General features: G+C 39.1%; 5 protein-coding genes across 6 annotated transcripts; 4 read left to right on the top strand and 1 right to left on the bottom strand.

The window, feature by feature from the left end:
* Nucleotides 1–1,509: 1,509 nt before the first annotated feature.
* LOC149374732 (uncharacterized) lies at nt 1,510–2,534 on the top strand. Its single transcript, XM_089592093.1, has 3 exons — nt 1,510–1,560; nt 1,688–2,050; nt 2,116–2,534. Exons 1-3 carry the CDS (start codon nt 1,510–1,512, stop codon nt 2,461–2,463), a joined length of 762 nt encoding a protein of 253 aa, XP_089448219.1. The 3' UTR covers nt 2,464–2,534.
* Nucleotides 2,535–3,461: 927 nt separating this feature from the next.
* Nucleotides 3,462–10,638, top strand: CdGAPr (GTPase-activating protein CdGAPr). Its single transcript, XM_014351887.3, has 7 exons — nt 3,462–3,745; nt 4,501–5,933; nt 6,053–7,229; nt 7,323–7,822; nt 7,899–8,245; nt 8,392–9,502; nt 9,598–10,638. The coding sequence occupies exons 2-7, from the start codon at nt 4,564–4,566 to the stop codon at nt 10,019–10,021; spliced, it is 4,929 nt and encodes a 1,642-aa protein (XP_014207373.2). The 5' UTR covers nt 3,462–3,745; nt 4,501–4,563; the 3' UTR covers nt 10,022–10,638.
* A 1,560-nt stretch (nt 10,639–12,198) lies between these two features.
* On the top strand, nt 12,199–15,681 carry LOC106638611 (nuclear pore complex protein Nup93). Its single transcript, XM_014351873.2, has 7 exons — nt 12,199–12,474; nt 12,544–12,724; nt 12,797–13,760; nt 13,857–14,181; nt 14,245–14,601; nt 14,689–14,806; nt 14,887–15,681. The coding sequence occupies exons 1-7, from the start codon at nt 12,299–12,301 to the stop codon at nt 15,196–15,198; spliced, it is 2,433 nt and encodes an 810-aa protein (XP_014207359.2). The 5' UTR covers nt 12,199–12,298; the 3' UTR covers nt 15,199–15,681.
* Nucleotides 15,246–22,144, bottom strand: Ho (heme oxygenase). Its single transcript, XM_014352017.2, has 9 exons — nt 22,028–22,144; nt 21,474–21,603; nt 21,162–21,360; nt 20,779–21,080; nt 15,998–16,069; nt 15,809–15,915; nt 15,650–15,735; nt 15,462–15,558; nt 15,246–15,400 (listed from the first exon to the last, which is right to left on the bottom strand). Exons 2-9 carry the CDS (start codon nt 21,580–21,582, stop codon nt 15,341–15,343), a joined length of 1,032 nt encoding a protein of 343 aa, XP_014207503.2. The 5' UTR covers nt 21,583–21,603; nt 22,028–22,144; the 3' UTR covers nt 15,246–15,340.
* DCP2 (decapping mRNA 2) lies at nt 17,998–20,675 on the top strand. Of its 2 annotated transcripts, XM_089592251.1 has the most exons (6): nt 17,998–18,164; nt 18,343–18,416; nt 18,525–19,172; nt 19,248–19,383; nt 19,465–19,753; nt 19,827–20,675. In XM_089592251.1, exons 2-6 carry the CDS (start codon nt 18,370–18,372, stop codon nt 20,000–20,002), a joined length of 1,296 nt encoding a protein of 431 aa, XP_089448377.1. In that variant the 5' UTR covers nt 17,998–18,164; nt 18,343–18,369; the 3' UTR covers nt 20,003–20,675. The 2 variants fall into 2 exon arrangements, with proteins under 2 accessions (XP_089448377.1, XP_089448378.1); XM_089592252.1 differs by having other exon boundaries at nt 17,998–18,416; nt 19,248–19,377.
* Nucleotides 22,145–22,545: the final 401 nt, after the last annotated feature.

Raw genomic sequence — 22,545 nt, 5'->3', positions numbered from 1 at the left:
AGGCCGGCGAGTTGCTGCTCCTCTCTGTCAGCTGCTCCGGAGAAGCCTCGACCAACCTGTCCTCGGTTCCATCGTCCTGTTCCCCTTGGAGGTTGGAAGAAGCAGCCACGGGGGCTGTCTTCGACTCGTCGCTCGACATCCGAGCGATTTTATTCGAGTGCCCTGGGAAGCACTCGGTCAATGTACCTCGAAATAAATATTGCACACAAACAACGAACGGATTATAATATATACTAGAGTCTAGCACGCGCGTATATAGAGTCTCTCGATGTGGCTTGTAGTTTTTTCCTGTCCTCGTGTTTATGGACACACAACAAACGTAACCATATACTATCAATTGACAACAAAGTGAAGCACCTGATGCACTTCTCCTCGCTATACGACTGCACTCCTTGTAGTAAACAGTCAGCATATATATACGTAGACAGGACGCGCGCGCACATACGCCCGCGGGGGTGAGATTTTTTTGGAGCTTTCTCTCTCCTTGTCGATCACCTGTCTGCATATTATATGCTTGCAAAACGCGAGGCAAAATGTTCGAGCGAATTGTATATAATAATTAATCTTATGCCCTGCTGCGTCAGGACCAAACCGACAGAGTTATCGTCATCGTTGGAAGTACTTACGGGCTCAAATGCTGCAGTCGAGACCAGATCAAATTGCATTCACAAATAATGTATATATATAGACACCTATAAGCTGTTGATAGGGGTTGCAATTGTTGATTTGTACTCTCCATACCGTTTAACGATTCCTTATAACGATAACTGATTGATCAATCGCCTGAATCTATTACGTACATATATTTGATCATAACAGAGTTTATCGGTGACTTGGTTAATAAAAATTAGGCCGGCAGAGTATAAAAGCGTCGGATACATCTTTCACAAAATTCACTTTGCCTGCAATTTCAGCACTTATTTCTTATCCGATGTATATGTACTTATGCATACTTACGAGGAAAAAGAGCAAAAGTAGTAATAAGCAGCTCTATATAATATCTATAATATGTATACTCCCTTGCATCTAACTTTAATTAGTTACATTGTTATTCTCTCTCTTTCACAATTCCACTGCAGATAATCAACTGGCACGGTGTCAGTTTGATTTTATGCTGTAGGTATATATATATACCTATATACTTGCAAGCTGCAACTGCACGCAGCATAAACGTATAACACTTATTTGTCATGAAAATAAATTTAAATATTACAATAATTATGGCAATTTTTAAAAGATTCAAAACCTAGCTGATAACATAGAGTACACTTTTGGCAATAACCGGTAATAAGTTGCTCTACTTGATCATCGGCAGTTAATGAAAAGCTGCAGAATTTCCCGCTGCGGCGGTTCAAATTTAAAAACAGCAGATATCCAAAAAGCCCCTCGAGCGCAATCACTCGAGTATCGCTCAACTTCGGTAGCTTGGGACGTAATTTCGCTTGATTCATCGCTACTATAAACGCTATCGATCGTAATTGAATTTACTTAAAGTGCCTTTCGAGAATAATGAGCGCTTTCGAAGTGACTCCGCAATCCTTGGCAAACACAATCAGACAGGTATGTGGCATCGAAACGCTACTCTTCCAAATTCTAGTTTTTCTTGAATATCTTTGTTGTTCACTTTGCTTGCAAAATAAACGGCTGCAAATAGGTTGTACGCGGTTTTTTTTTTTTTTTTTTTAAGATAACGGAGGGTCTTCTGAGCCGTAGACTCGAGGACAAGGCAAAGTCGTACGTAAAAATTGATTTTCACGTCACCGAGGAGGACAAGTTTTTCACCGCGCGGATCACGAAATGCAGCTCCGGCAGTTTAAATCTCAAGTTTTTACTCACCACAGCACTGAAAGGCCACTTGGGTGCGACAAAATTGGCCAAGCAATCCGTCGTTGCTACCGTCGAGGAGAAATCCTCGAACGCGCTCCACTTGCAGAACGTCGTTTGCACGAGAAACACGTCCATCTCTCTGGTCCACCAGGCCGACTTGGACTTGACCCAGTCCATGAGGGAATTTTCTCTGCTGAAGCGCTACACGTCCATCAACCTTTTGGTATTTACATAGGAAATTGGCAGCTGTGTGCGCGATTATGGAATTTTGGTTTTTTTGTCTTTCAGTTTCAAGTTGAGAAGGAGCACTTTGACACGTTCGCGACACTCATGCTCTGCCACATCATGGAAGTTGAACAATTGGATCCAAACGTGAAATTCTCATTCAGAAAAAACGGCGTGCACATTTACAGAAATCGCGTCCGGATGGACGATATAATACTCTCGTGTATGCTGTTGGGCTCGTACTGCGCCAACATATTTCAAAAGAGTTTGGACGAGCACTTCCGCGGGGTCCTCGAGCGGTCGCTAGAATTGAGGAAACCGAGCGAGTTCGAAAAAACGGTTGGATGCCTGCTCTTGGCTCAAGCTGACTGCAATTTCGTCGCACCTCGGCTCAAGTTAACCGACAAATAAAGACACGTTGTGTACATCGGCGTTCCCATCAAATCTTATTATGTACATTTATTGATTATTTTAACAAATTGTTTTACACAAATCGAATCACAACAATGGAAAATCTTAAAATCTTTTATCCTACTTCGATGGGAACGTTGTTTTTTTAATGATGATAAATATCTAGATTAAGATAGAGTTTGTAGATATGCAGTATAACTTCATAATTGGAGGTGCGGGTAAGCGATATAAGTTAATTGATAAAAATCACAAATTAGGAGAACAGAATTTTTTTTTTTCTATCAGTTGTAAATAATTAAGTAAGAAAAACGCTTTTATACGTGATTTCATAAAGATAATATTTTAAATTGAAAGTCATACTTTTTTTTTTCATGCACCTAACAATTGTTCAAACCTGAAAAGTTTTACGTATTGTGCTTGTTACTTAATACCACCTCTTGTTATAGAGATAGGTATTAGGTACCGATAGGTAATAATATATATGTAACACAAACAGGTGCGCGACGCATTGATCGATTACGCGCGCGCTGTCAAGCACTGCTGGTAGCAAACAAGACTGTGAAGACTAAATTGCAAAATTTATTTTCTGCGCGAGGTAGGTATGATAAATGAAACATGTACTTTTTACATTTTTTGGATACGTCCGAAAAATTATTTTGATGGGAATTGAATATAACAAGGAAATAGAAAGTATTGTTATGTGTCAAGCAACTTTTTTATATCTCATCATTACGCATAGATAATAGACTTATTTTATCTATAGCCAAGAAAGCTCGGTGATTCCCACACGAGCGCTAGAACGGCTTATGCGGGGTGCCGGTACTCCATCAGTGTCAATTGGACATTGCATTGCAAAATGGTCAACTAAAAGTATATTGAATTGCACAGTATACATATATATGTATATGTATAATAAATGCTGTAGAGGTTGATCAGGCTGATGAGGCCCCTGAGAGAGGTGTTTTGGAGCTGTTGGTGTTTGAGTTGAGAACCATCTCTCGCGCACCACGCAATGTTAGTTCACTTCTGCAGTGCAGTGTACTCTTTCTCTCTCTCGTGCACACCCATATCCATAGGTATACTCCCGATGATGTGCAGCTAAAGAGTGTTGGACGACCAACTCGGCAACTCCTTGTCTGATGTCTGCATAATGTAGCCGTATACTGGTATACATTAGGTCGTCGTCGCCGTCGTCATCTTTATCATCGTCGTGGACGATACTTTTGATTCTTCCATCTTTCTCACCCTCGTCGTTTTCGCCGTACCAGTCATCGTCTTCCTAGTAAGTAATATACCACAAGTGTTTCATATCGCTTTAATATTACCATGACTCGCGAGCTGCTGGCCCAAATTTTCTCCTAATAACGTACCCACCGAACCAGCTGATCGAATCTTTCAAGTGCAGTATTCTTCCAATAAATTCCAGTATTCGTGTATTTACTTATTCTCGTTCATCTCGGCTGTTCTTTTGCAAGTATTCACGAATCTTATCTACACGTAATCTTCGTTATAAGAGAGGGTGTCATAAGCAAAACAATCAACTCCCGATCCTGTTATGTATGTGTGTATACGTATGGTGTTGCGTTGCGAGGTATTGGTGATACACATCCCAGCGGATTAATTATAGTTAATTGGGAGAGTTCATACTCGGATGAAATTTGGTATTGGTTTATGCTTTCTATCCACTTCTGTAGCTTCTCTCCTTACTTACTCGAGTCCTTCGTTATTAAACCCCTTCCAGGTTATGTGGGTAATACGTTCAAGAGCTTCTTGCCATCATCTCATTACCCACCTTGACATTTATATAGGGTAGTTCTTAAAATTGTGTCTGTCTCAACAACATCTCAAGTTGTTATTATTATTGTTAATAGTATGTACCTACATTTCAGGCCTATCCACTTGCTTGATCTGACAAACCACTTGTTTGTTTGTCCACTCTTTGGTGCTTTTTTTCTGTGTTTCATTTGCCCACCATGATTCGTGATCTTCACGTATCGTATTACAAATAATTTTTTAACACATAAATATAAATTGCAGGAAATTATGCCGGAATTCGAGAAACCAAGGAAGCGGAAAAAGAAGAGGTAAAATTAAGAAAAAATGTCGGTGGGTTCGGGAATAAGGAGGCTGGAGGCCTGGATAGGGCCGGAGCCAGGTGTCTTGGGAGCAACGGCAGCAGCAACTGGTATACCTGGGATCAGCTCAGCCCCCGAAGAGGACGAGCAGCAGCATCAGTTGGGCAATTTCGGCATGAGCAGCTCCGGCAGCAGCGCGAGCATCGCCCGCTTTCCTAAGCTCGACGAGTGCGCGCACTTCCATTACGAGCACGTAGAGCTCGGCCGGCTGGAGGTTTCGTTGAGCGAGTCCGAGCAGAGTTCCTCAAACTTTGCGGTGCGCGTCACCTCGGGCGACGCCTGCTGGACGCTGCAGCGCAGCTTCGACAATCTCGTGCTGTTCGACCGGCAGCTGCACCGCTGTATCTTCGATCGCAGCTACTCGCAACTTGCGGAGCTATCGAGCCTCGCGGCAGGAACCGGCGAGTCTCAGCTGGTAGCTATTGCCTCCGAGTACCTGCGCCGTTTCTCGTCTCTCAGCCACGAGGGCCTCAACTGTGGCCCAGTGCTCAACTGGATGCAGCTCGACAACCGTGGTCGGCGCATACTCGTTCCCGAGGCTGACTCCTGTCCAATCAATATGCCCGCGGTCGCAGCCGCATACGCGGTCCGGCCGCATCGAGCCCAGGCAACGGACGAGATCTCCTTCCAGGTGGGCGACATGATATCAGTGATCGACATGCCGCCCGCAGGTGAGAGCTCCTGGTGGCGGGGCAAGCGCGGCTTCGACGTTGGCTTCTTTCCCGCCGAGTGCGTCGCCCTTATCGGGGACAAGCTGCCGCGGCACCTGGCTCCACCAGCCGTATCCATTAATTCCAACGGCGGCCAACATCCGCTTCAGCAGCTGCATCAGCAGCAGCCCGTCAAGCCGGTGCTGCGCAAGCACGGAAAACTCATCGCCTTCTTCCGGTCGTTTATCCTCAATCGGCCATCGCGCAGACGCCTCAAGCAGTCGGGGATCCTGCGTGAGCGCGTTTTCGGCTGTGACCTTGGCGAGCATCTGCTCAACTCGGGCCGCGAGGTTCCCAGTGTGCTCAGCTGCTGCGCAAATTTCATCGAGCGCAATGGCCTCGTCGACGGTATCTACCGGCTGAGCGGCGTCACCTCCAACATTCAGCGGCTGCGACACGCCTTCGACGAGGACAGGCTGCCCGTCCTTCATGCTGACGAGAGTATCTTGCAGGACATACACTCGGTCGCCTCGCTTCTCAAGATGTACTTCCGCGAGTTGCCGAATCCTCTGTGCACTTACCAACTGTACTCGACCTTTGTCAGTGCGGTGCAGTCACCCAGTGACGCCGAGAGGCTCGCCCGCATGAGGGACGCCGTTCGCAAGCTTCCTCCACCGCACTACAGGTAACCGACGCCTTGCAAGCTGCGTATCTATCGACGTTAACTTTCCCATGCTCATCCGATTTTTCATCCGAATAATTTCCTAACTGTTACATTTTCAAATCGATCAATTTGCTTTTCAGGACTCTGGAGTACCTGATGCGACACCTGGTGCGCGTGGCTGCGCGTGGAGACGAGACCGGTATGACGCCCCGCAACGTGGCGATAGTCTGGGCTCCGAATCTACTGCGCTGCAAGGAACTTGAAGTCGGTGGAGTAGCTGCGCTCCAAGGTGTTGGCGTTCAGGCGGTCGTAACCGAGTTTCTCATCTGCTATGCCGAACTGATATTTGCGCCGGGTCCGAGTGGCGTGCCTCTTGCCCCGACAGAGCAGCGACCAAAGTCTCTGGCCATCGCCAGCAACACGACACGGCTGCTTACCCTCGAAGAGGCACGCAGTCGCTCGCTTGCCCCCGAACCGGAGCTCATCGAGGTTGGCCCAGGTGCCGCAGGCTTGCCCGCCCGCTATCACACCATCATCGATCTACCACCCGGCCAGCGCAAGCGTACCGGTTCCAAAAGGTCGCCATCCCTCAACTGGCGAGCTCTTTTTGGTCGAGCCGCTGCCCCAGCTCGTCAAAGCATGAAGAAGGATAGCAAACGAGCAGAGAACCCAGCACAGGGCAAAAGCGTCTCCGCGCCGGTGCCTATGACTAGAACGCCCATATCGTACTCCGTTTGCTCGTCTTCTGGATCTTCATCGGCTGGTGCGAACGCACCTCAAATCGAGCGCCGACCGCTAAGACCCGTCAAGAGTGCCGACAGCCTCGATGGGGCAACCGAGGATAGCCTGGGTCCATTGCTGACCCCTGCACCGACGGCCAGTGTAGCGCGGACCTGCGGCCATAGTCGCTCCGTCTCTCACGACTCCTACTTTGAGCAGTTGGCTGACGCGACGAGCTCGGCGCCTAGCGCCGCCGCTTCGGCCCTCGACCTTTCAGAAATTCAGCTAAGTTTCGAGCTTGAGGAACGCGAGATGCGTATGCTGTCGGGCGAGGAGTCGCTCGAGGTATCACCTAGGCGGCTACATTCCAAGCAGGAGGCCACTGACTCTGTCAATGGCGTTAACGCAGGTGGCAGTAGTAGCAGCAGCAACAGCAGTGGCAGAAGTGGTAACGATAGCGTCGCCTGCGTCGTTGGACCTGGAGGGTCCAGTACCCTCATGCCAGTCGGTGGCTCCAAGCGGAAGCGTTCGAGGCTCGAAGAGCGGCTGCAGTGCGAAGTGGAGTTGCGCTTTATCGACAGTCAGAGCCCCGACCAGGTGAGTAGAAATGACTAATAATCACCAACGCTTACGAGTAGAGATGAATTCTTGCAATGATTATTGATGTTACACGTTTGGCACTACGAATAGATCATGGTATCGGCTGACGTTCACGAAATTGACACACCTTCACCGCTACCCACACCTGGTTACCTGCCTTTGCTCTCCGAGGCTTCGACGCCACTCACTCCGAACGCAAGTCCGGCTGCCATTAGTCCTCGCATAAGTTTCAAAAGTTTTTCACTGCCCCTTGAAGTAGACGAGGCGCCTACACTGTCACCGTTGTTGGCAATTAGTCCAGCTAAAGACTCGAGCGATAAAGTCGGCCTTCTTCAGAGCTATTTGACTAAGGCGCCAAGAGATCACCGTGTCTGCACACGCCTCGATTTCGGTTCGTACTCAAAGAATTTTGAAAACAACCACAATAGCGTAATGGAAGCCTGCGAAGAAGTACTCACTAACGGCACAACAGCAGCGCCTGCAAGAGAACCGCAACGCGCGTCTTCTTCTGCCGACTTTTTTGATCAAGAGATGGCTTTGTGTGATCGATTGCACGAGCCACGCTCCATCGAAATGGCACCGCAAACGAGGTACAACAAAGATTGATTGCTTTAATAGTAATTGGTTTAATTTGAATTTTCATGCATTTTTTAACTTATATTGCAGCCGAGACATTTCCTTAGTTTTTTCAAATACTCATCGAGATATGGAACAAAATAAGAGTACGGATGATCAAGTGAATGCTGATGTGGATAAAACAGTGGACGAAAAATGTGAGGACCAAAATGACAAAGCCCGAAATACTCATACTCTAAACTCAAACTCGTCTGAACATGATTCTCCAATGATTTGTGAACAAAGCTACGTGACCATGTTACACACAAATATAATTTCTGACGACATAAGTACAAAAAATCGGCCTTCTATTGATCAAATTGAGGAAACACAAAAATTTAGCAGTGATTTCGAAGAGGCTAATAAATGGCTAATGACAAGTACGCCACCAATACTGGGTTAGTATAGAAATCACATATTTAACATTTGTAAAACATACTTTGAGCATGTGCATGCCCAAATACGTGTACATTTTTTTTTGAATGGGCTAGTAGAAATTTGAACCTTTTTAATGTATAATAAAAAAAAAAATTAACATTCTTAGCTTCATTATCTTCCCAAAAAACAACAAATGACGAGACCCAAGAAAAAAAATGTTTGGAAAAATCTTTGGACTCGGAACATTATTTGGTTAATACACCAATTGAAGTACAAATTAACCAAGAGCCAATGTACTGTTCATCGTCAGACAAAGCACACCTTGAAACGAATACTCAAACTGACAACACCAATTTTCATTCATCTAGTGTAAACCAACCAAAGTTAGCCAGTGTAAGCTTACTCGAAACGAATCTATTGCTGATGAGTAACAGTTTAGAGGCCAATTCGAGTAATTCTAATATTGAGATTAGCAGGACAGATTATCAAGTGAGTGATAATGTGAAAAATTCTGTATATCAGAATGAAAAACGTGAAAGTCAGATACCACATTGGAAATCAGTGATAACTGACGATAATCAATGTGACACCAGTGAACTTGAAAAAGAAGCATCTAATGCTTCAAACGATGAAACTAGTGATAGTTTTAATAAAAAAATTAGTGAAACTAAAGTGATTGATGAACAATGTAGTTTGGTTGAATCTCAGGCTTATGTGGACCCGAAAGAATCCGAATTCGTTCGCAGTGATGAGCCACTTGAGCAAGTGACAAATAGTTTTACTACTAGTGGAGCATCTAATAATTATTCGAGTGAAAAATATCCGACGAAACAATACGTTGGCCAAGAATGTAGCGAATCATTAGTAGATTCTTATACGCGGGATGATTTGGGAGTTGTTGTCCCGTTAGAAAGTGCAGCTGTTGAGCCTCAAGAAATGGCTCATGTTCCAGATGTGATTTCCGACGATGCGATTCGATTACGCGCCAAAATTTTACCTTCGAGCGATAAACGTGTCGAGCGAAATACAGTTCTACAAAAAGATACGGCAGCTATCTTGCAAGAATTAGCGCTCCAAAGGTTGTCTGGTGGCATCGGCGGCAGAATGGATTCGACGTCTCCGAGGAGAAGACTAGACTCGGACTATCTGCGCGACAGGCGAAGTTTCGATTCGGAAATAGGCCGGGAAATCGTACGGGAGCACAAGATGAAGCAAGAACTTGAAAACGCGAGGGGAAAACTTGACGAGTCGCACAAGAGTAATAATCACAATCAAACGTAAGTTGATCTCATATTCTCCAGATGCACCCAGCTATCGACTCTCTGAAAAAAAAACGCTTTAACCGATACGGTTTTTTTCTTTTCTGTTTTAGCCCTGTTCCAGCTTTGCATCAGCTTCCACCTTGCTTGCGAGCCCGACATGCACGAACGACGAGAGCCGCACTTAGCCGCTCGCTCGACGAGGCCAAGTTCAACAAGATGACTAGCAATTCGGAACCCATGACCAACGAAGCGTCTGCTTCGAGCGAAAAGCTCTGGGCGCGTAGCGGCTACGTCCCCAAGAACCTCGGAATCGACCTCGACGATCCTCAATGTCGCGAGCGCATAGAAAAGTACAAGGAGGAGAGGAGAACTTTTCTGCGGGACAAGTACAGGTCTGAGAGCTTTCGGGCAGCCGCTAGCTCGGCAACTTCGATCGACAAGCAAGCGCTGGCGGTAGCCACCAGCAAAGAAGACGAAGAACAGGCTCTACTGGCCAGACTGAAACAGCGAGCTTCCAAGCCTTCTCTTCTTTGACCCGGTGATATTTTTCTGCTGTACCGAGCCACCGACTATCGCCTAGATTAAATTAATAATTGTTACACATGACGTGCAATCAATTTTTCTATCAATAACACTTGTATGCACACACGCACCCACTCACATATGTATATTTAGATGCGTGTGTTTGTGCGTACCTAAATAAGAGATATTCTTTAACTTTATCATTCTGCACAATATGTTAACACACGTTATTATAATTATTATTATTATTAATATTATTATTATTATTACGTTACAATTATTATTTTATATCATCGGAAAAAAGTCCAGTTTATTGTTTATATACGTACATATATTTATATACATAAATATATTTATCGAATAGTTGTTATATCTTTGTAGCGTGTAAAAATGAAGAAAGTATCAATGAATTTGTTAATACCTTAACAATCGATATAAATCGTTTTGAGAAATGCGAAACCAATCTTTATCTTTTCGAATTATACTTATACAACGTGTCCGACTTAAATTATGGATATGTGCTTACGTCGATAGAAAACGCCAAATTTTTCTTATCTGACAAGCGTAAATCTCGGTATTTATAAAGTATATTTTACGTTAATCGAAAAATCGTTGTATAGAAAAAAAAAAAAAAAAAAATTTAAGGAGAAAATGATTCATCTACATAGTCAAGACTGCTATAAAAATACTGCTTTTGTACATTTTTTTTTCTATATGTTTTAAGCGTTTTTATCGTTTAGATCGAGGTCTAGGTTTATTCGACTAATTATGTTGCTGCGGTGTTCTGTAAGCCAATATTATCATAACAAAGGTGATAAAGTAAAAAATGTTGATCGCCATTTTCTCTCTATTAAATAGTAGAACTTTGAGTAGTGTAGTTTACTGCGAGTCATTTCTGTAGTTTTTCGTAGACAGCAATTGGCCTGACAATTTGAGTAAAAAGACAATACAAATATAGAGTTGTATTTGTGTGCACAGCGTTATTTGAGTCTTATACTAATCATTAAGACCATAAGAATCTCAGTTAGAGATTTTTATTTGATGGAACGCCGTGCATATCGAAAAGTTATGAAATACAATTACTCTAATTGTGAAAATGTCTTAGATGAAACGTTCTTTCTCTCAGGTTAAACGAAATATATGAGATAGTTTATGCTAAAAAATCAGCAAATATACGTAGGTACTAATGTTAATTCAAACAGTGACCCTATACTTTTTCTCAATTTACCAAATAAAAGAAGAGCATTTCACTCTCTTTCTCTGACTCGACTGTATTGTGCTTCAACAATATTTGTATTTACTATTGTAGACTACAAAAGCGCGCTGTAATGTATAAAGACATTACATGTGTGCGATTTCAACAAAAATCATTGAGATTTATCCGTGCGAGGATTGATTATTTTTTAATTGGTAGCTTTTGTTTTATTTTTTTTTATAAATATCCATTTATAGTTAAAACAATTTTTTTTTTTATCACATGAGTATCAAAATAAACAACATGTATTATGATAACTGAAAAATCTTTTTCCAAACTTTTATTCAATTTACCAATAAAAGAACGAAAATATCACTCGTGAACCATTTTAATCCATCCTTTTATGAATTACATTGTTCAATAAACATATAAGAGTATATGCTTCCAATTTTCCGAGGATGAAATCTACTAAAGAGTTAAACGGTTACATAATTTCAAATTTTTATTATATTGCAATATTAGAGAACAGGGTGAGGCTGAAATTGGAGAGAAAAGTTGCATCTTTTTTAAGTCTATTAACGTAATTAAGCCAACTAAGTGTATAAGTGAAAAACATGAACTGATGAGGCTTTCTTTTTTACTGGCCTATAGTAGGTGAGTATAGTATTTTTCCTGTCCTCCAGCCGGAAAGCGTCAACTTCATTTCGCGCAGCAACCAGAAAAATTTATTTTTCGATCATTTATTCCGTTCGATTTGGTCTGGTTGTATTGGTTTTTAAAATTTTTTTCATTTCTCAGCAGCGCCAGTATATACCGTCGAGACTCACGAGGTGGTAAATTTTAGAATCTGCCAAAGTAAGATTTTTGACATCAGCGCCACCAATTCCTCATCAATATGTAATCGCATAGTAGATTGTGGCGAACATTTGAAGCTCTCAGAATGAGCTCTAGAGTTCAAACCATAGAGGTATAAGAAATTTGTTTTAAATTTCTTTAAAATTCCTAACCTTATATCCACGTAATTACGTGGATTTGGTGCGAATAGACACAGCGTTGTTTTTAAATAGTGAAAATAAAAAGCAGGATATAGAAAGATGGGTGATACCGATTTGAACGAGCTGCTTCGCAGAGCAGAACAAATGGCTGCTACTGTTGAAGGCAATGGAGAGCTTCCCCAGGTTGAGAGGAACCTTCGGCAGATACTTGATGGTTCCAATGAAATATGGTCACAAATGACGCAAACTGGCACCCAGGACAATCAAGTTCAAGCGTAAGTACCAGCCGTGTTTTATTTTTGTAATTTTCTTAAGTACTGTCATCAGAAAGCTATCTTTTTTAGTCATCTTCTTCTTGGTTCCAAGGGCATTGATCTTACACAGATTGCCCAGAAATTGAATTCTCTAAGTACACGACGAACGTTTGAGCCTCTCGATCCCATAGCTGACACAGATATTGTCAGTTTTCTCAGGAACGAAAAGGAAAATGCCATACTTTCCATCATAGAGCAAGTTCACAGAGATGTTAGTATGCGTCGTTCTTTCCCTTTGAGAAATATTTTTTACTTGATTACTTATATAGACTTTCATTTCTAGACCTTTGAGACCAATCGTGTTCAGCAGTTGGAACACGTTCTTGGCGAGTGGAAGCAAATGAAACACGAAATAATAAATTCGATGACTGCTCCTTCAGGCGAGTTGGTTGATCTAAGAGGAACACCTCAGCGCACTAAAGTTGCTAGTTCATTGTTAAGTAGTTTATCAAATGTAGAAGGTGCCTATGCCAAGGAGTTGCAAAATTATAATGAACACGTACTGAAAGGAGTTACTAGACCAAATCTCTTTACTTCCTTCATAAAAGCAGCAGAAGTATTTAATGATAAAAAAATTTTGGACATGTGGCAAATGGTCAAGTGTATGGTCGACATACCTACAATACCAGCTGGAGATGAAATAAAATCAAGAAACACTTTGGCTGTTGAACAGAGAATAGTATCTCAAGCTAGAAAGTATCTTGAGAATCGTTACAAAGACTTCATGAATTCTTTGGTGAGTGAAAATATGGCACAAGCCAAAAGAGGTGGTATTCCAGGTACACTGCCACTGGTTATAAGCTTTGTTGGCATCAAAGTTCAAAACATGAGAGATTTGGAAGAAGTAATTATTGAAGACAGGCCACTGTGGCCTGTAGTATATTATTGTATGCGATCTGGTGATATGAAAGCTGCACTGCACTGCTTAAATCAGTGTGGCACTGAATTTCAAGAATTCAGATCGGCTCTTGAAGAAGCATGTGAAGATCCCCAACACCGTCCTAGCTCAAAAACAGAATCAACACTAAAACTACACTACAGAAAACACGTCAGGTCTGCCACCGATCCTTACAAAAAGGCAGCTTATTGCATACTGGTTCCATGTGAGCCGGATGACCTTCATACTGAGGTCATGTCAGCTGCTGAAGATTACCTGTGGCTCAAGTTATGTCAAGTTAGAGAACAGACTGATTCAGAAAATAAGCTCACATTAGATCATTTACAAACAACTATTTTGGAAGTTTATGGTAAGAAGTCATGTTAATTTTAAATATTCGTATGTTGCATGAAATTACGACACTATTTTTTTTCCATTATCTGAATAAAATTTGTATACTGTTTAGGTGAATCGTATTATCGCGCTAACGAACAGCCACTTTTATACTTTACAATGCTCTTCTTGACTGGGCAATTCGAAGCTGCCATAGAGTTTCTTGCTAGAGGAGCTGGAGCCCGTTACCTAGCTCATGCAGTTCATTTGGCAGCTGCTATGCATGAGCATAGTCTGTTAGCCGTTAGTCAAAGTGTTTTAGCACCTCTCATAAGTGTTGATCCTGCAGACAAGCCTCCTGCCAAGAGATTAAATTTTGCCAGACTAATATTAATGTATGCTAAAAGATTCGAGGCATCCGATCCAAAGGAGAATCTTCATTATTTGTTCCTACTTCGGTAAGCTTTGCAATTGATCTGTTGGAATGAATTAAAATATTAACTTGAATTTTTTTTCTATAGCTGCATGAAGGATCCATATGACCGAAATATGTTTGCTGCATCAGTGGCTGAAATGATTGTAGAATCTTCAGCAGAAAATCGAACGTTACTCGTTGGAAAAATTGACAAAGATAGACGGCTGCCCGGACTCGTAGATCAATTCCAAGTCAATACAGATGATGTGATTAATATAAGTGCAGAAACTTTCTACAAAAAAGGCCTATTAGAAGATGCAGTTATGATGTATGATTTTGCTGGAAATCACGAGAGAGTTTTAAGCTTGATAAACATACTTTTAGCTCAAGTTGTTAGTCAAAAAATGACACCTGAATCACTGAGAAGTCGTTTACAAGCTACAGCAACTGAAATTAGTCTCAGGTGAGCAATCAATCAAACATTTTAAAAGTAGTCTCCAATTATTCCGAAACTTTACTTTCATACTTATTACAAAAACACGTGTAATAGGTATCAAGGCCTGCCTATACAAGCACCAGCAGAATTAGTAGCTGCTTTCTACACTTTAAGAGATCTTATGGTGTTTTTTGATCAGTTCCACAATGATCAGTATCAAAACGCTTTGAGGGTACGTAATGAAGTATATTTTTCTAATTCTCATAAAATTTTGCTAAACATTCGCTTACTTTTTACGTTATGTTCCTTCAGATAATAGCCGATTCAAAATTATTGCCACTAAATGTTAAAGAAGTTGATGAAAGAGTTACGGCTTTTCGGCGTGTGTCACCAGAAGTAACAGGCACTCTAGCTGATGTTCTTTTAGCTACTATGACAATTCTTTACCGGCAGTATCAAAAATTAAGGTCCAGTGAACCGGGAGATGAGATCGCAAGAGAGCAACAGTTAACAGATCTGAGAAATCAAGCACGTGCCCTTACTAGTTTTGCGGGAACCATTCCTTATCGAATGCCAAATGATACGAACGCTCGACTTGTTCAAATGGAAATTCTGATGCATTGAAAACTAATCATCCAAAAGTTATATTAAAAATGTTTTTTTCATTTTTGTAATATTTTTGTATATTATTTTTAATTGCTATAAAAATCAATTTACCGTTACAGAAAGAAATTAATTGTTTGAAACTTAGATTTTAAAAATTACATCAGCTTAGATGTTTTATCACTATTCCGCTACTCAAATCTTGAACTTTTCCTTCTTGAACCTAGAAAAAAAATTATCAATTTTAATGAATGACATTTATTTTTAATTTATTGTTTACATACCGCTCTATAATCTAAAATCAGTTCTTTGAATGCCAGAAAGTCGGTAAAAGATGAAAGAACTTCAAAAACTTCCCCTTCTAATTCTGAACGTCTTTTCCTAAATAACAGTAATTTTCGATTTTTATTTTATAGGGTGCGATTGCGTGCCTTTATGATGTAAATATAATAAATGTAACAATTGTACTCACTGTAATTCGTTTATGAAATAATCCATGGAAAAATTCGGTACAATTTTCTTGAGATTTCTATCCAAGTAACTTTCAATGCCTTTATTCTTGTGTAAAAAGATGAATAATTAATTTTAAAAAATGGTAGATATAAATCAAATGATCTTTAAGTAAACTTACATATTCATTAAATATTTCCATGTATATTAATTTGTTTTCTTCCACAGGTTCGAAAATGTTCCAATACTTATTTAAATAGTATTTTTGGATTGATTGAAATTCGTCTTCTACAATAAAAATAAAGAGTATTTATTAATTATTGAATAGCAATGCGCGTATACGAGCAAATTTATAAAAATGATTATTCACCAATGAGAAGGTCTTCAATGTGGCCAATGATTCTATCAAAAAATATATTTTCATGACTATCCTTATTATCCTCTTCTGCACTCATGAAAATAAATGAATCTGTAATTAAAAAATCGATAAAATTTTTGATAAAGTTGAGTTATAAAATGTGTGAATGATTGAGTTGCGTCCATTCAAGTACGTTTTAATACCGTGATTGGTTTGCACACTAATTTCAATAAATCAACATAAGCTATACTATAACATGCTAACTGTACACTTAAATTTTACTTTCTAAAATTGTTCATTACCATTGCTCTTTTCAGTCATGTTTTGTTTTCAATCAAAGCAAAATGTAAAAAGTTTTTACGACTATCAACTAAGTATACAAAAAATCAGACATGAACATAATAGGTGTAATAAAAAAAATTATTGACGATGACGTATTGATAAAAACAGCCTGAAATGTTTAATTTTAACAGCGCGACCCCTTTGTTAAAAAAGTAATATAAAATTTGACTCTAATTGTTTGTTTTGTTGCGTTGCGATGGTACTCGAGTATTTTACGGTGCCAATGTTTCGTTTATTTACTTCATGCCCGTCATTTACGTATTCCATTCTAGCATTACGACACGACACGTCATTTACGTAATAAATGGCTTCTACCAAAACTATGTAAAGTTATTTTTTCAAATTGCTCATGATTACGTTTCTTGCAGTTAGCAGATTGTCTTGTTTGTGAAAAAAACTTTGTATGTATTTAATAAGTTTTATTGAAAATGACTTTACTCAACTATAATCTTATTATATAGAATATATAGACTTCAGACAAAATGGGACTTATACAGTAAAATGATGGAGGTAAATGCAGTGTTATATTGTAAAATAATATCGAAAACCACTTTTTTATGGTTGTTTTCCGAATTTCTCTCACAAGTAAGATGTTTTAGCGGACTAAGGTTAAAACAAAAGTTGTCCAGGGAACAGACATAAGAATAATGACGAATTTTCAAAATTCGAAATAGTGGTTTATCCTATACCTAAAGCATGCAATATAAACTCTTAGGAAACATGAAAAACGAAAAGTATCGAAAAACTTAAACGATCTCATAAATGTAATTATTACGTAGATATATTGGCATCGTTTACAAAATGTGACAGGCTCTAGCCGAAATAATATATCGAGTTATTATTGCATGTAAAATTGTTAAGTTGAAACTTTATAATTCAGTAAATTCTATCACGACATACAAATTTTAATTAAATCAATGAAATCAATGGGTTGCAACATAAAAATTTCGTACCATTCCGGTGTTATTGGGTAATACAATTCCATCGTTCCTATGTTATTGGGTCATTCCGTTCCATCGTTCCAGGGATAACCCGAAGTATAAACTATTCCATCGTTCCTGTGGTATGGGGTTATACCATTCCAGCGCTCCCAATTTATTCGGACATTCCATCGTTCCGCGGTTATAGGGTCACTTTCGTTGTTTCTGTATTCTGCAATCACCTCCGCAGCATATGTAAAACCACGATGTAAGATATAAAGATATACAGGTGGTCCCATTGCCCATTGCCTATATATTGCCTACAGTAAATTTTTGTAAACGATGTCACTTCCGCTTTCGTAAGATATGCAGTAAGCATTTTTTTTAATAAGTTCTGTAAAATAATGGCTGAGTGAATGCGCAGTCGTTAAATTATCGAAAAAAATACTTTTCCGCCCTCGGGTGGTTTTGGGAGGCTGGTACTTCCTCGGGCAAAAAAGCAGTTTTCCGATACTCGTTCGAAAAGTCTCCTTTACGAACGTCGTTACGGACCTCGCCTTCGGCTCGGGCCGCAAACAAAGACTTTTCAAACTCGTAGGAAAACTACTATTTGCGAGTTATCGAATGCCTCGATCAGACGTTTGGTTGCCTATACTATACCTATACAGTAAATTTTGTGAACATTTTGTGTCACTTCCGCTTTCTTGCACCAAGAGCACTTGTTCACTTTCGTCTCCGTCGTCTCCGACTCGCCCACACTGTCCCCGACCGTCCCTGGATTGTAAGGTGAACGAATCTACTCATTAACAACGTTACGTCATGGCTTGAGCAAATCTATATTTTACTGTAGTGTTGTCTGCTGCTGTGACATTGATATATAGTTTGTAGAGAAGTCAGAAGCCAGAAGTATTAGTCAAGTAAGTATGGAGTAACCTGGAGTAACACGCAAGTGTCGTTCTCGACAACCTCAGAGTTCTCTCCTTGGTGATGATGTGATGTGATTTAAAAAAAAATTGTTTTCGTGTTCTGCTACTCACCTACGTCTACAGACAAATTTTTGTTTGATTAATTATTACTGTTGCTTTTGTTTCTAAGCGCTAGTTTTCAGGAGATTCATACAAGATGTCAGAGCACGCTATTCCTATAGATATTCTGGACGATCTGAGCAGGTTCGTATTTTATTGGCTGTGCGTAAGTACAGTGTGTATTGGTTGTTGCTGTCGCGAAAACGATTTGACTGCAAGTCTAACGTGATTTTCTTTGATGATTTTTTGCAGTCGCTTCATCATAAATATTCCAGAAGAGGAAAGAAAAAACCACATCCGTATATGCTTCCAAATAGAGCTTGCTCACTGGTTCTACTTGGACTTTTACTGCGCTGAAGAAAATTCCAAGCTGAGGTCGTGCGGTATGAAGGAATTCACAACTCACATTTTTCGACACATTCCTTTCCTTAAACCGCACGTGTCAAATGTTGATGGTATACTCGATCAGTGGCGCGATTACAAGCAAAATGTACCCACATTTGGTGCAATAGTCTTTAATGAAGATCTGACCAAGGTCTTGCTTGTTCAGAGTTACTGGGCAAAAAACAGTTGGGGCTTTCCCAAGGGAAAAATTAACAAAGACGAGGATCCCTCACATTGCGCGGTGAGGGAAGTTCTTGAAGAGACTGGGTTTGATATTTCAAACTTGATTGACAAAAATGACTACATCGAGTCTGTTATTAATGAACAGCTCGTGAGGTTATACATAATATCAGGAGTGCAAAAGGATACGAAATTTCAGCCAAAAACTCGCAAGGAAATTAAAAATGTTGAATGGTTTGAATTGGAACATTTGCCCAACAATAAAAAAGACATGACGCCAAAGGTAAAAATGGGTGTTGGACCAAATGCATTCTTTATGGTCGTTCCATTTGTCAGGTAAGACCTTTTCCATTATGTTACACATTGCATGAATTTTGCCCTACATAGTCTTATCAATATTTACTCACTCAGGAGAATGAAAAAATGGGTTCAAGAGAAACAGCAAAAAGAAAAAAGTGCATCAACGATTCAAACAAAAAGACACTGTCATAAATCTGTAGGAGATATGGAGTCTAGTGCTAGGAGCAAAAGACAACAAGTTGCCAAGGTAATAAAAGTGTTCTGGAATTCAATATTCGTAATGTTCTTTCACGTGGAAAAATTGTTAATATTGTTAAAATTTTTTTAGACTGAAGCTTTAACAGATTTAAAGTGTTCACGTCAAGCCAATGCATCACCGGCATTGAATAAATCTAGAATTAACGAATCAAACAAAAGTTCGGCTTCCAAAGGAGCATTTAAGCGAAATTTATTTGGTGAACAAAATGATCAGTCTGCGGCGATTCTTGCTAAAAAGTTGGTTGAAAGCCCTTTGAAATCAAAGTCGAATGCAGGAAGCAAGGATTCCTCAAATCAAGTAAAAAAACGTTCTGAAAACATGAGCAATAAAACTTCTGCAGTGCATAAGGATAAGAAAGGTACAGTTTTGCTTTTGTTGTATTTTTTGTTTAGTAAAAGGATACTTAAAATTATGTATTAATTTTGTTTTAGAAAATAATGGTAGATCCAGTATTGGAAAGATAACTCGAAAAGTTGTCTCGGAAAAGTCAATTTTGGCAACTTGTACAGTTCAAAATCTAAACAGCACTCTCCCGGCATTTGAGTTTCAAACCCAAGTTTGGACTAATTTTCAGTTTGATAAGAAGTCTATTCTCAGTTGTCTATAAATTTTGTTTTTATGTAAATGACATGTAAAGCAATGCTGTGATTTTCTTCACTATCTATACGTGAGTTAGTCTGACCACTGCCATAGTACTTTGAAAACTTAATTAAAATTAGTTTAATCTTATGTCTTTTTAAAAATGTGCAGCATTTTGTAGTTGATTTAAGAGCATTTAAATTACTTGAATAATTGATAACCATCGTATTATCCTATTTTTCTCTAAATCTTTGTAATTTTATTGTTTATTAACATTATTTAGATCTTAGTAAATATAATTTATTTTGCAATAGATGCAGTATTAGCAACATAATCTATTATCTAGCAAGATAAATTTATCAGTAGAGTTTATATTCCAGTACACATAAAATCAAATTTACTTTTTGCTATTATTTAATTGAGTGAAAACATTTGATAGTATTCATTTCTTTTAATACTCATAATATTTTTTACAGCTTGTGTAACAATTTATTAGATGTAACAGTCTTTTCACTTCATGTTCGTAACAAATAGTTTTAGTTTATTCATAAGAGTTGTACATACACTAATGTTAAAAAAAGGAAAAACATGTATTCACACACGCATATTATACACTTCTGTACATATTTACAATTACGAGGGAGAAAGTAATTTTTGTGATTCATTGACGCCTAAAAAAATATAAAAAGACAATAAAGAGTAAAATTAGAGCTAAACAAGTATAGCCGATTTTTTTAATAACTACAGAACCTGCTCCTTGTACACTTCTGATAACTTTGTTGTTTAACGTATACACCATTTTACTTTCTTCGAGCAATTTATTTTTTGTTTCAAGATCCAGTGACTTGGCTATTTCATTCATCCTACTGCGCATTTCTGATTTTAATTCATAAATACTACATTCGCCAAAGTCTGTTAGATTATTACCGAGCGTCAATGCGTCGGTTTTAAATGGATTGATTTTCTGCATGAGCTGCCTTTTTTTCCGTAAAATTATTCCACCACTTAAAAGTCCCATGTTCAAGTGATATATGTATGCCATCAAAAGTAATGGATCTTTCTCTTCCAATTCTCGAAGTCGAATCAAATACTTAACAACGCTCTCTCTGTACAAAACCACAATTTGGTCATTATATTATTTTTCTAATATTTATTAGTGCAAATTATTTAAACGTGCAGGGAATTACCTCGGAGTGTAATTTTTCATCCAGTGTTTTCCCAAATAAAATTCAAGATCCCTTTCAAAAGCTTCTGTACGCTGAAGTCCATTTATTCTGAGCTGTCCGACTTCTGTGTTTTTCAATCTCAGCATAGCAGCTTCCAGATATCGGAAAATTTCGTAAAACACTAGAAGACCATCTGCCCAGACTTTATCATTTGAGAAACCTGTGAAGATCGATAATATAAATAAAAAATACAAAAGAAAGAGAACTTGGGGATAACATTTTACAAGATCATCAGGGAATAAAGATTTTGGATGGAAAATTTAATGCAGTTACCAAAGGCAAGCTTAGCATTCAGCATAGCATCGCTGACTGCATGGATTTCTCTGGTGGTCTTTCGCATTTTTTTGCAAAAGTCTTCCTCTACGTCCGACATATTCACCATTTAATAAAGACCAAAGACAACCTAAAAGTGTTTCAGAACTTATTACTTATTTTGGAGCTTATTTAATTTTAGAAACCCATAGTTTTCAATTTATCGCCAAACAAAATTTATCTGTTATAGATGTGGAAAACTGTTTTGTTCATCTATTTAAATAAAGAATTGCTTTGCAGGTTAGCTCGGATTATTAAACAAAAAATTATCTGAAAATTACTTTTAATTATCTGTTAAATTAGACTTATCAACACTTAATCACCTCCAAAACGTTAAAAAACCAACTATAAGAGAATAAGTAGGTATGAATATTGTAATAAATATTTTTACAATCGGTATGATAGATTTAAAAAAAAAACTTATATACTTTGTTCTTCGATCACGGCGTTTGTAATTTATAATGGTAATTACTGTAACTCCGTAACATTGGAAAACAAATAATATGTATGCTTACCGATTGAGAAATATATTAATATAAATCAACTGCTCCACAACTGTTTATAATGATTACATTTTATACGTCTTAATGTCTTAATTATGCTGAAATATATTCCACATTGTGCAATATAATATATATGTGCAAGCTTTCGAGCTTGCATTTGCTATCACTTGACTTTGAATCTTGTGAGTGAATGCGGGTGTGAGTGCGACGAATTAGACATTAGACAATGGCAATCACATATATTATATATATATGTCATATGTGACTCTCGAGAGTCGAAAGTGTCGAAACTGCATGACTGACAGACTTCTTGAACTTATTGAACATTAGAATGATTGCAGCGCCTCTATAGGAAACATCAATATAAGTAGGTAGGTATACAGTAAAAAATAAGAATGGGCTTGAATAGAATTATCGAAAATTCAGTGGTGGAATCTTGCAAAGAAAATTGTAACTTTCATAATTTTCACGGGAGACATAAGTATCAAATCCTTAATTTATTAGTCGACTAGTCGATCGCTGAATCGAAA

The sequence above is a fragment of the Copidosoma floridanum genome, unplaced genomic scaffold (genome assembly GCF_036245765.1).
Source record: "Copidosoma floridanum isolate Cflo_tuat_1 unplaced genomic scaffold, Cflo_Japanese_pri ptg000014l, whole genome shotgun sequence".
Lineage (NCBI taxonomy): Eukaryota > Metazoa > Arthropoda > Insecta > Hymenoptera > Encyrtidae > Copidosoma > Copidosoma floridanum.
The sequence above is the reverse complement of the archived record's forward strand: the minus strand, read 5'-3'. Positions and strand labels throughout refer to the sequence as shown.

Excerpts from the sequence above, each read along its gene's own strand:
- LOC149374732 (XM_089592093.1), top strand. The coding sequence starts at position 1,510 with ATGAGCGCTTTCGAAGTGACTCCGCAATCCTTGGCAAACACAATCAGA. Across the intron at positions 1,561-1,687 it reads TGGCAAACACAATCAGACAG|ATAACGGAGGGTCTTCTGAG; the intron begins GTATGTGGCATC and ends TTTTTTTTTAAG. Across the intron at positions 2,051-2,115 it reads ACACGTCCATCAACCTTTTG|TTTCAAGTTGAGAAGGAGCA; the intron begins GTATTTACATAG and ends TTTGTCTTTCAG.
- LOC106638611 (XM_014351873.2), top strand. The coding sequence starts at position 12,299 with ATGGGTGATACCGATTTGAACGAGCTGCTTCGCAGAGCAGAACAAATG. Across the intron at positions 12,475-12,543 it reads CAGGACAATCAAGTTCAAGC|TCATCTTCTTCTTGGTTCCA; the intron begins GTAAGTACCAGC and ends TATCTTTTTTAG. Across the intron at positions 13,761-13,856 it reads AACTATTTTGGAAGTTTATG|GTGAATCGTATTATCGCGCT; the intron begins GTAAGAAGTCAT and ends TATACTGTTTAG.
- CdGAPr (XM_014351887.3), top strand. The coding sequence starts at position 4,564 with ATGTCGGTGGGTTCGGGAATAAGGAGGCTGGAGGCCTGGATAGGGCCG. Across the intron at positions 7,230-7,322 it reads ACAGTCAGAGCCCCGACCAG|ATCATGGTATCGGCTGACGT; the intron begins GTGAGTAGAAAT and ends CACTACGAATAG. Across the intron at positions 9,503-9,597 it reads AGTAATAATCACAATCAAAC|CCCTGTTCCAGCTTTGCATC; the intron begins GTAAGTTGATCT and ends TTTCTGTTTTAG.
- Ho (XM_014352017.2), bottom strand. The coding sequence starts at position 21,582 with ATGGTGAATATGTCGGACGTAGAGGAAGACTTTTGCAAAAAAATGCGA. Across the intron at positions 21,081-21,161 it reads ATGAAAAATTACACTCCGAG|AGAGAGCGTTGTTAAGTATT; the intron begins GTAATTCCCTGC and ends GGTTTTGTACAG. Across the intron at positions 15,736-15,808 it reads TGGAAATATTTAATGAATAT|AATAAAGGCATTGAAAGTTA; the intron begins GTAAGTTTACTT and ends TTTTTACACAAG.
- DCP2 (XM_089592251.1), top strand. The coding sequence starts at position 18,370 with ATGTCAGAGCACGCTATTCCTATAGATATTCTGGACGATCTGAGCAG. Across the intron at positions 18,417-18,524 it reads ATTCTGGACGATCTGAGCAG|TCGCTTCATCATAAATATTC; the intron begins GTTCGTATTTTA and ends GATTTTTTGCAG. Across the intron at positions 19,754-19,826 it reads AGTGCATAAGGATAAGAAAG|AAAATAATGGTAGATCCAGT; the intron begins GTACAGTTTTGC and ends ATTTTGTTTTAG.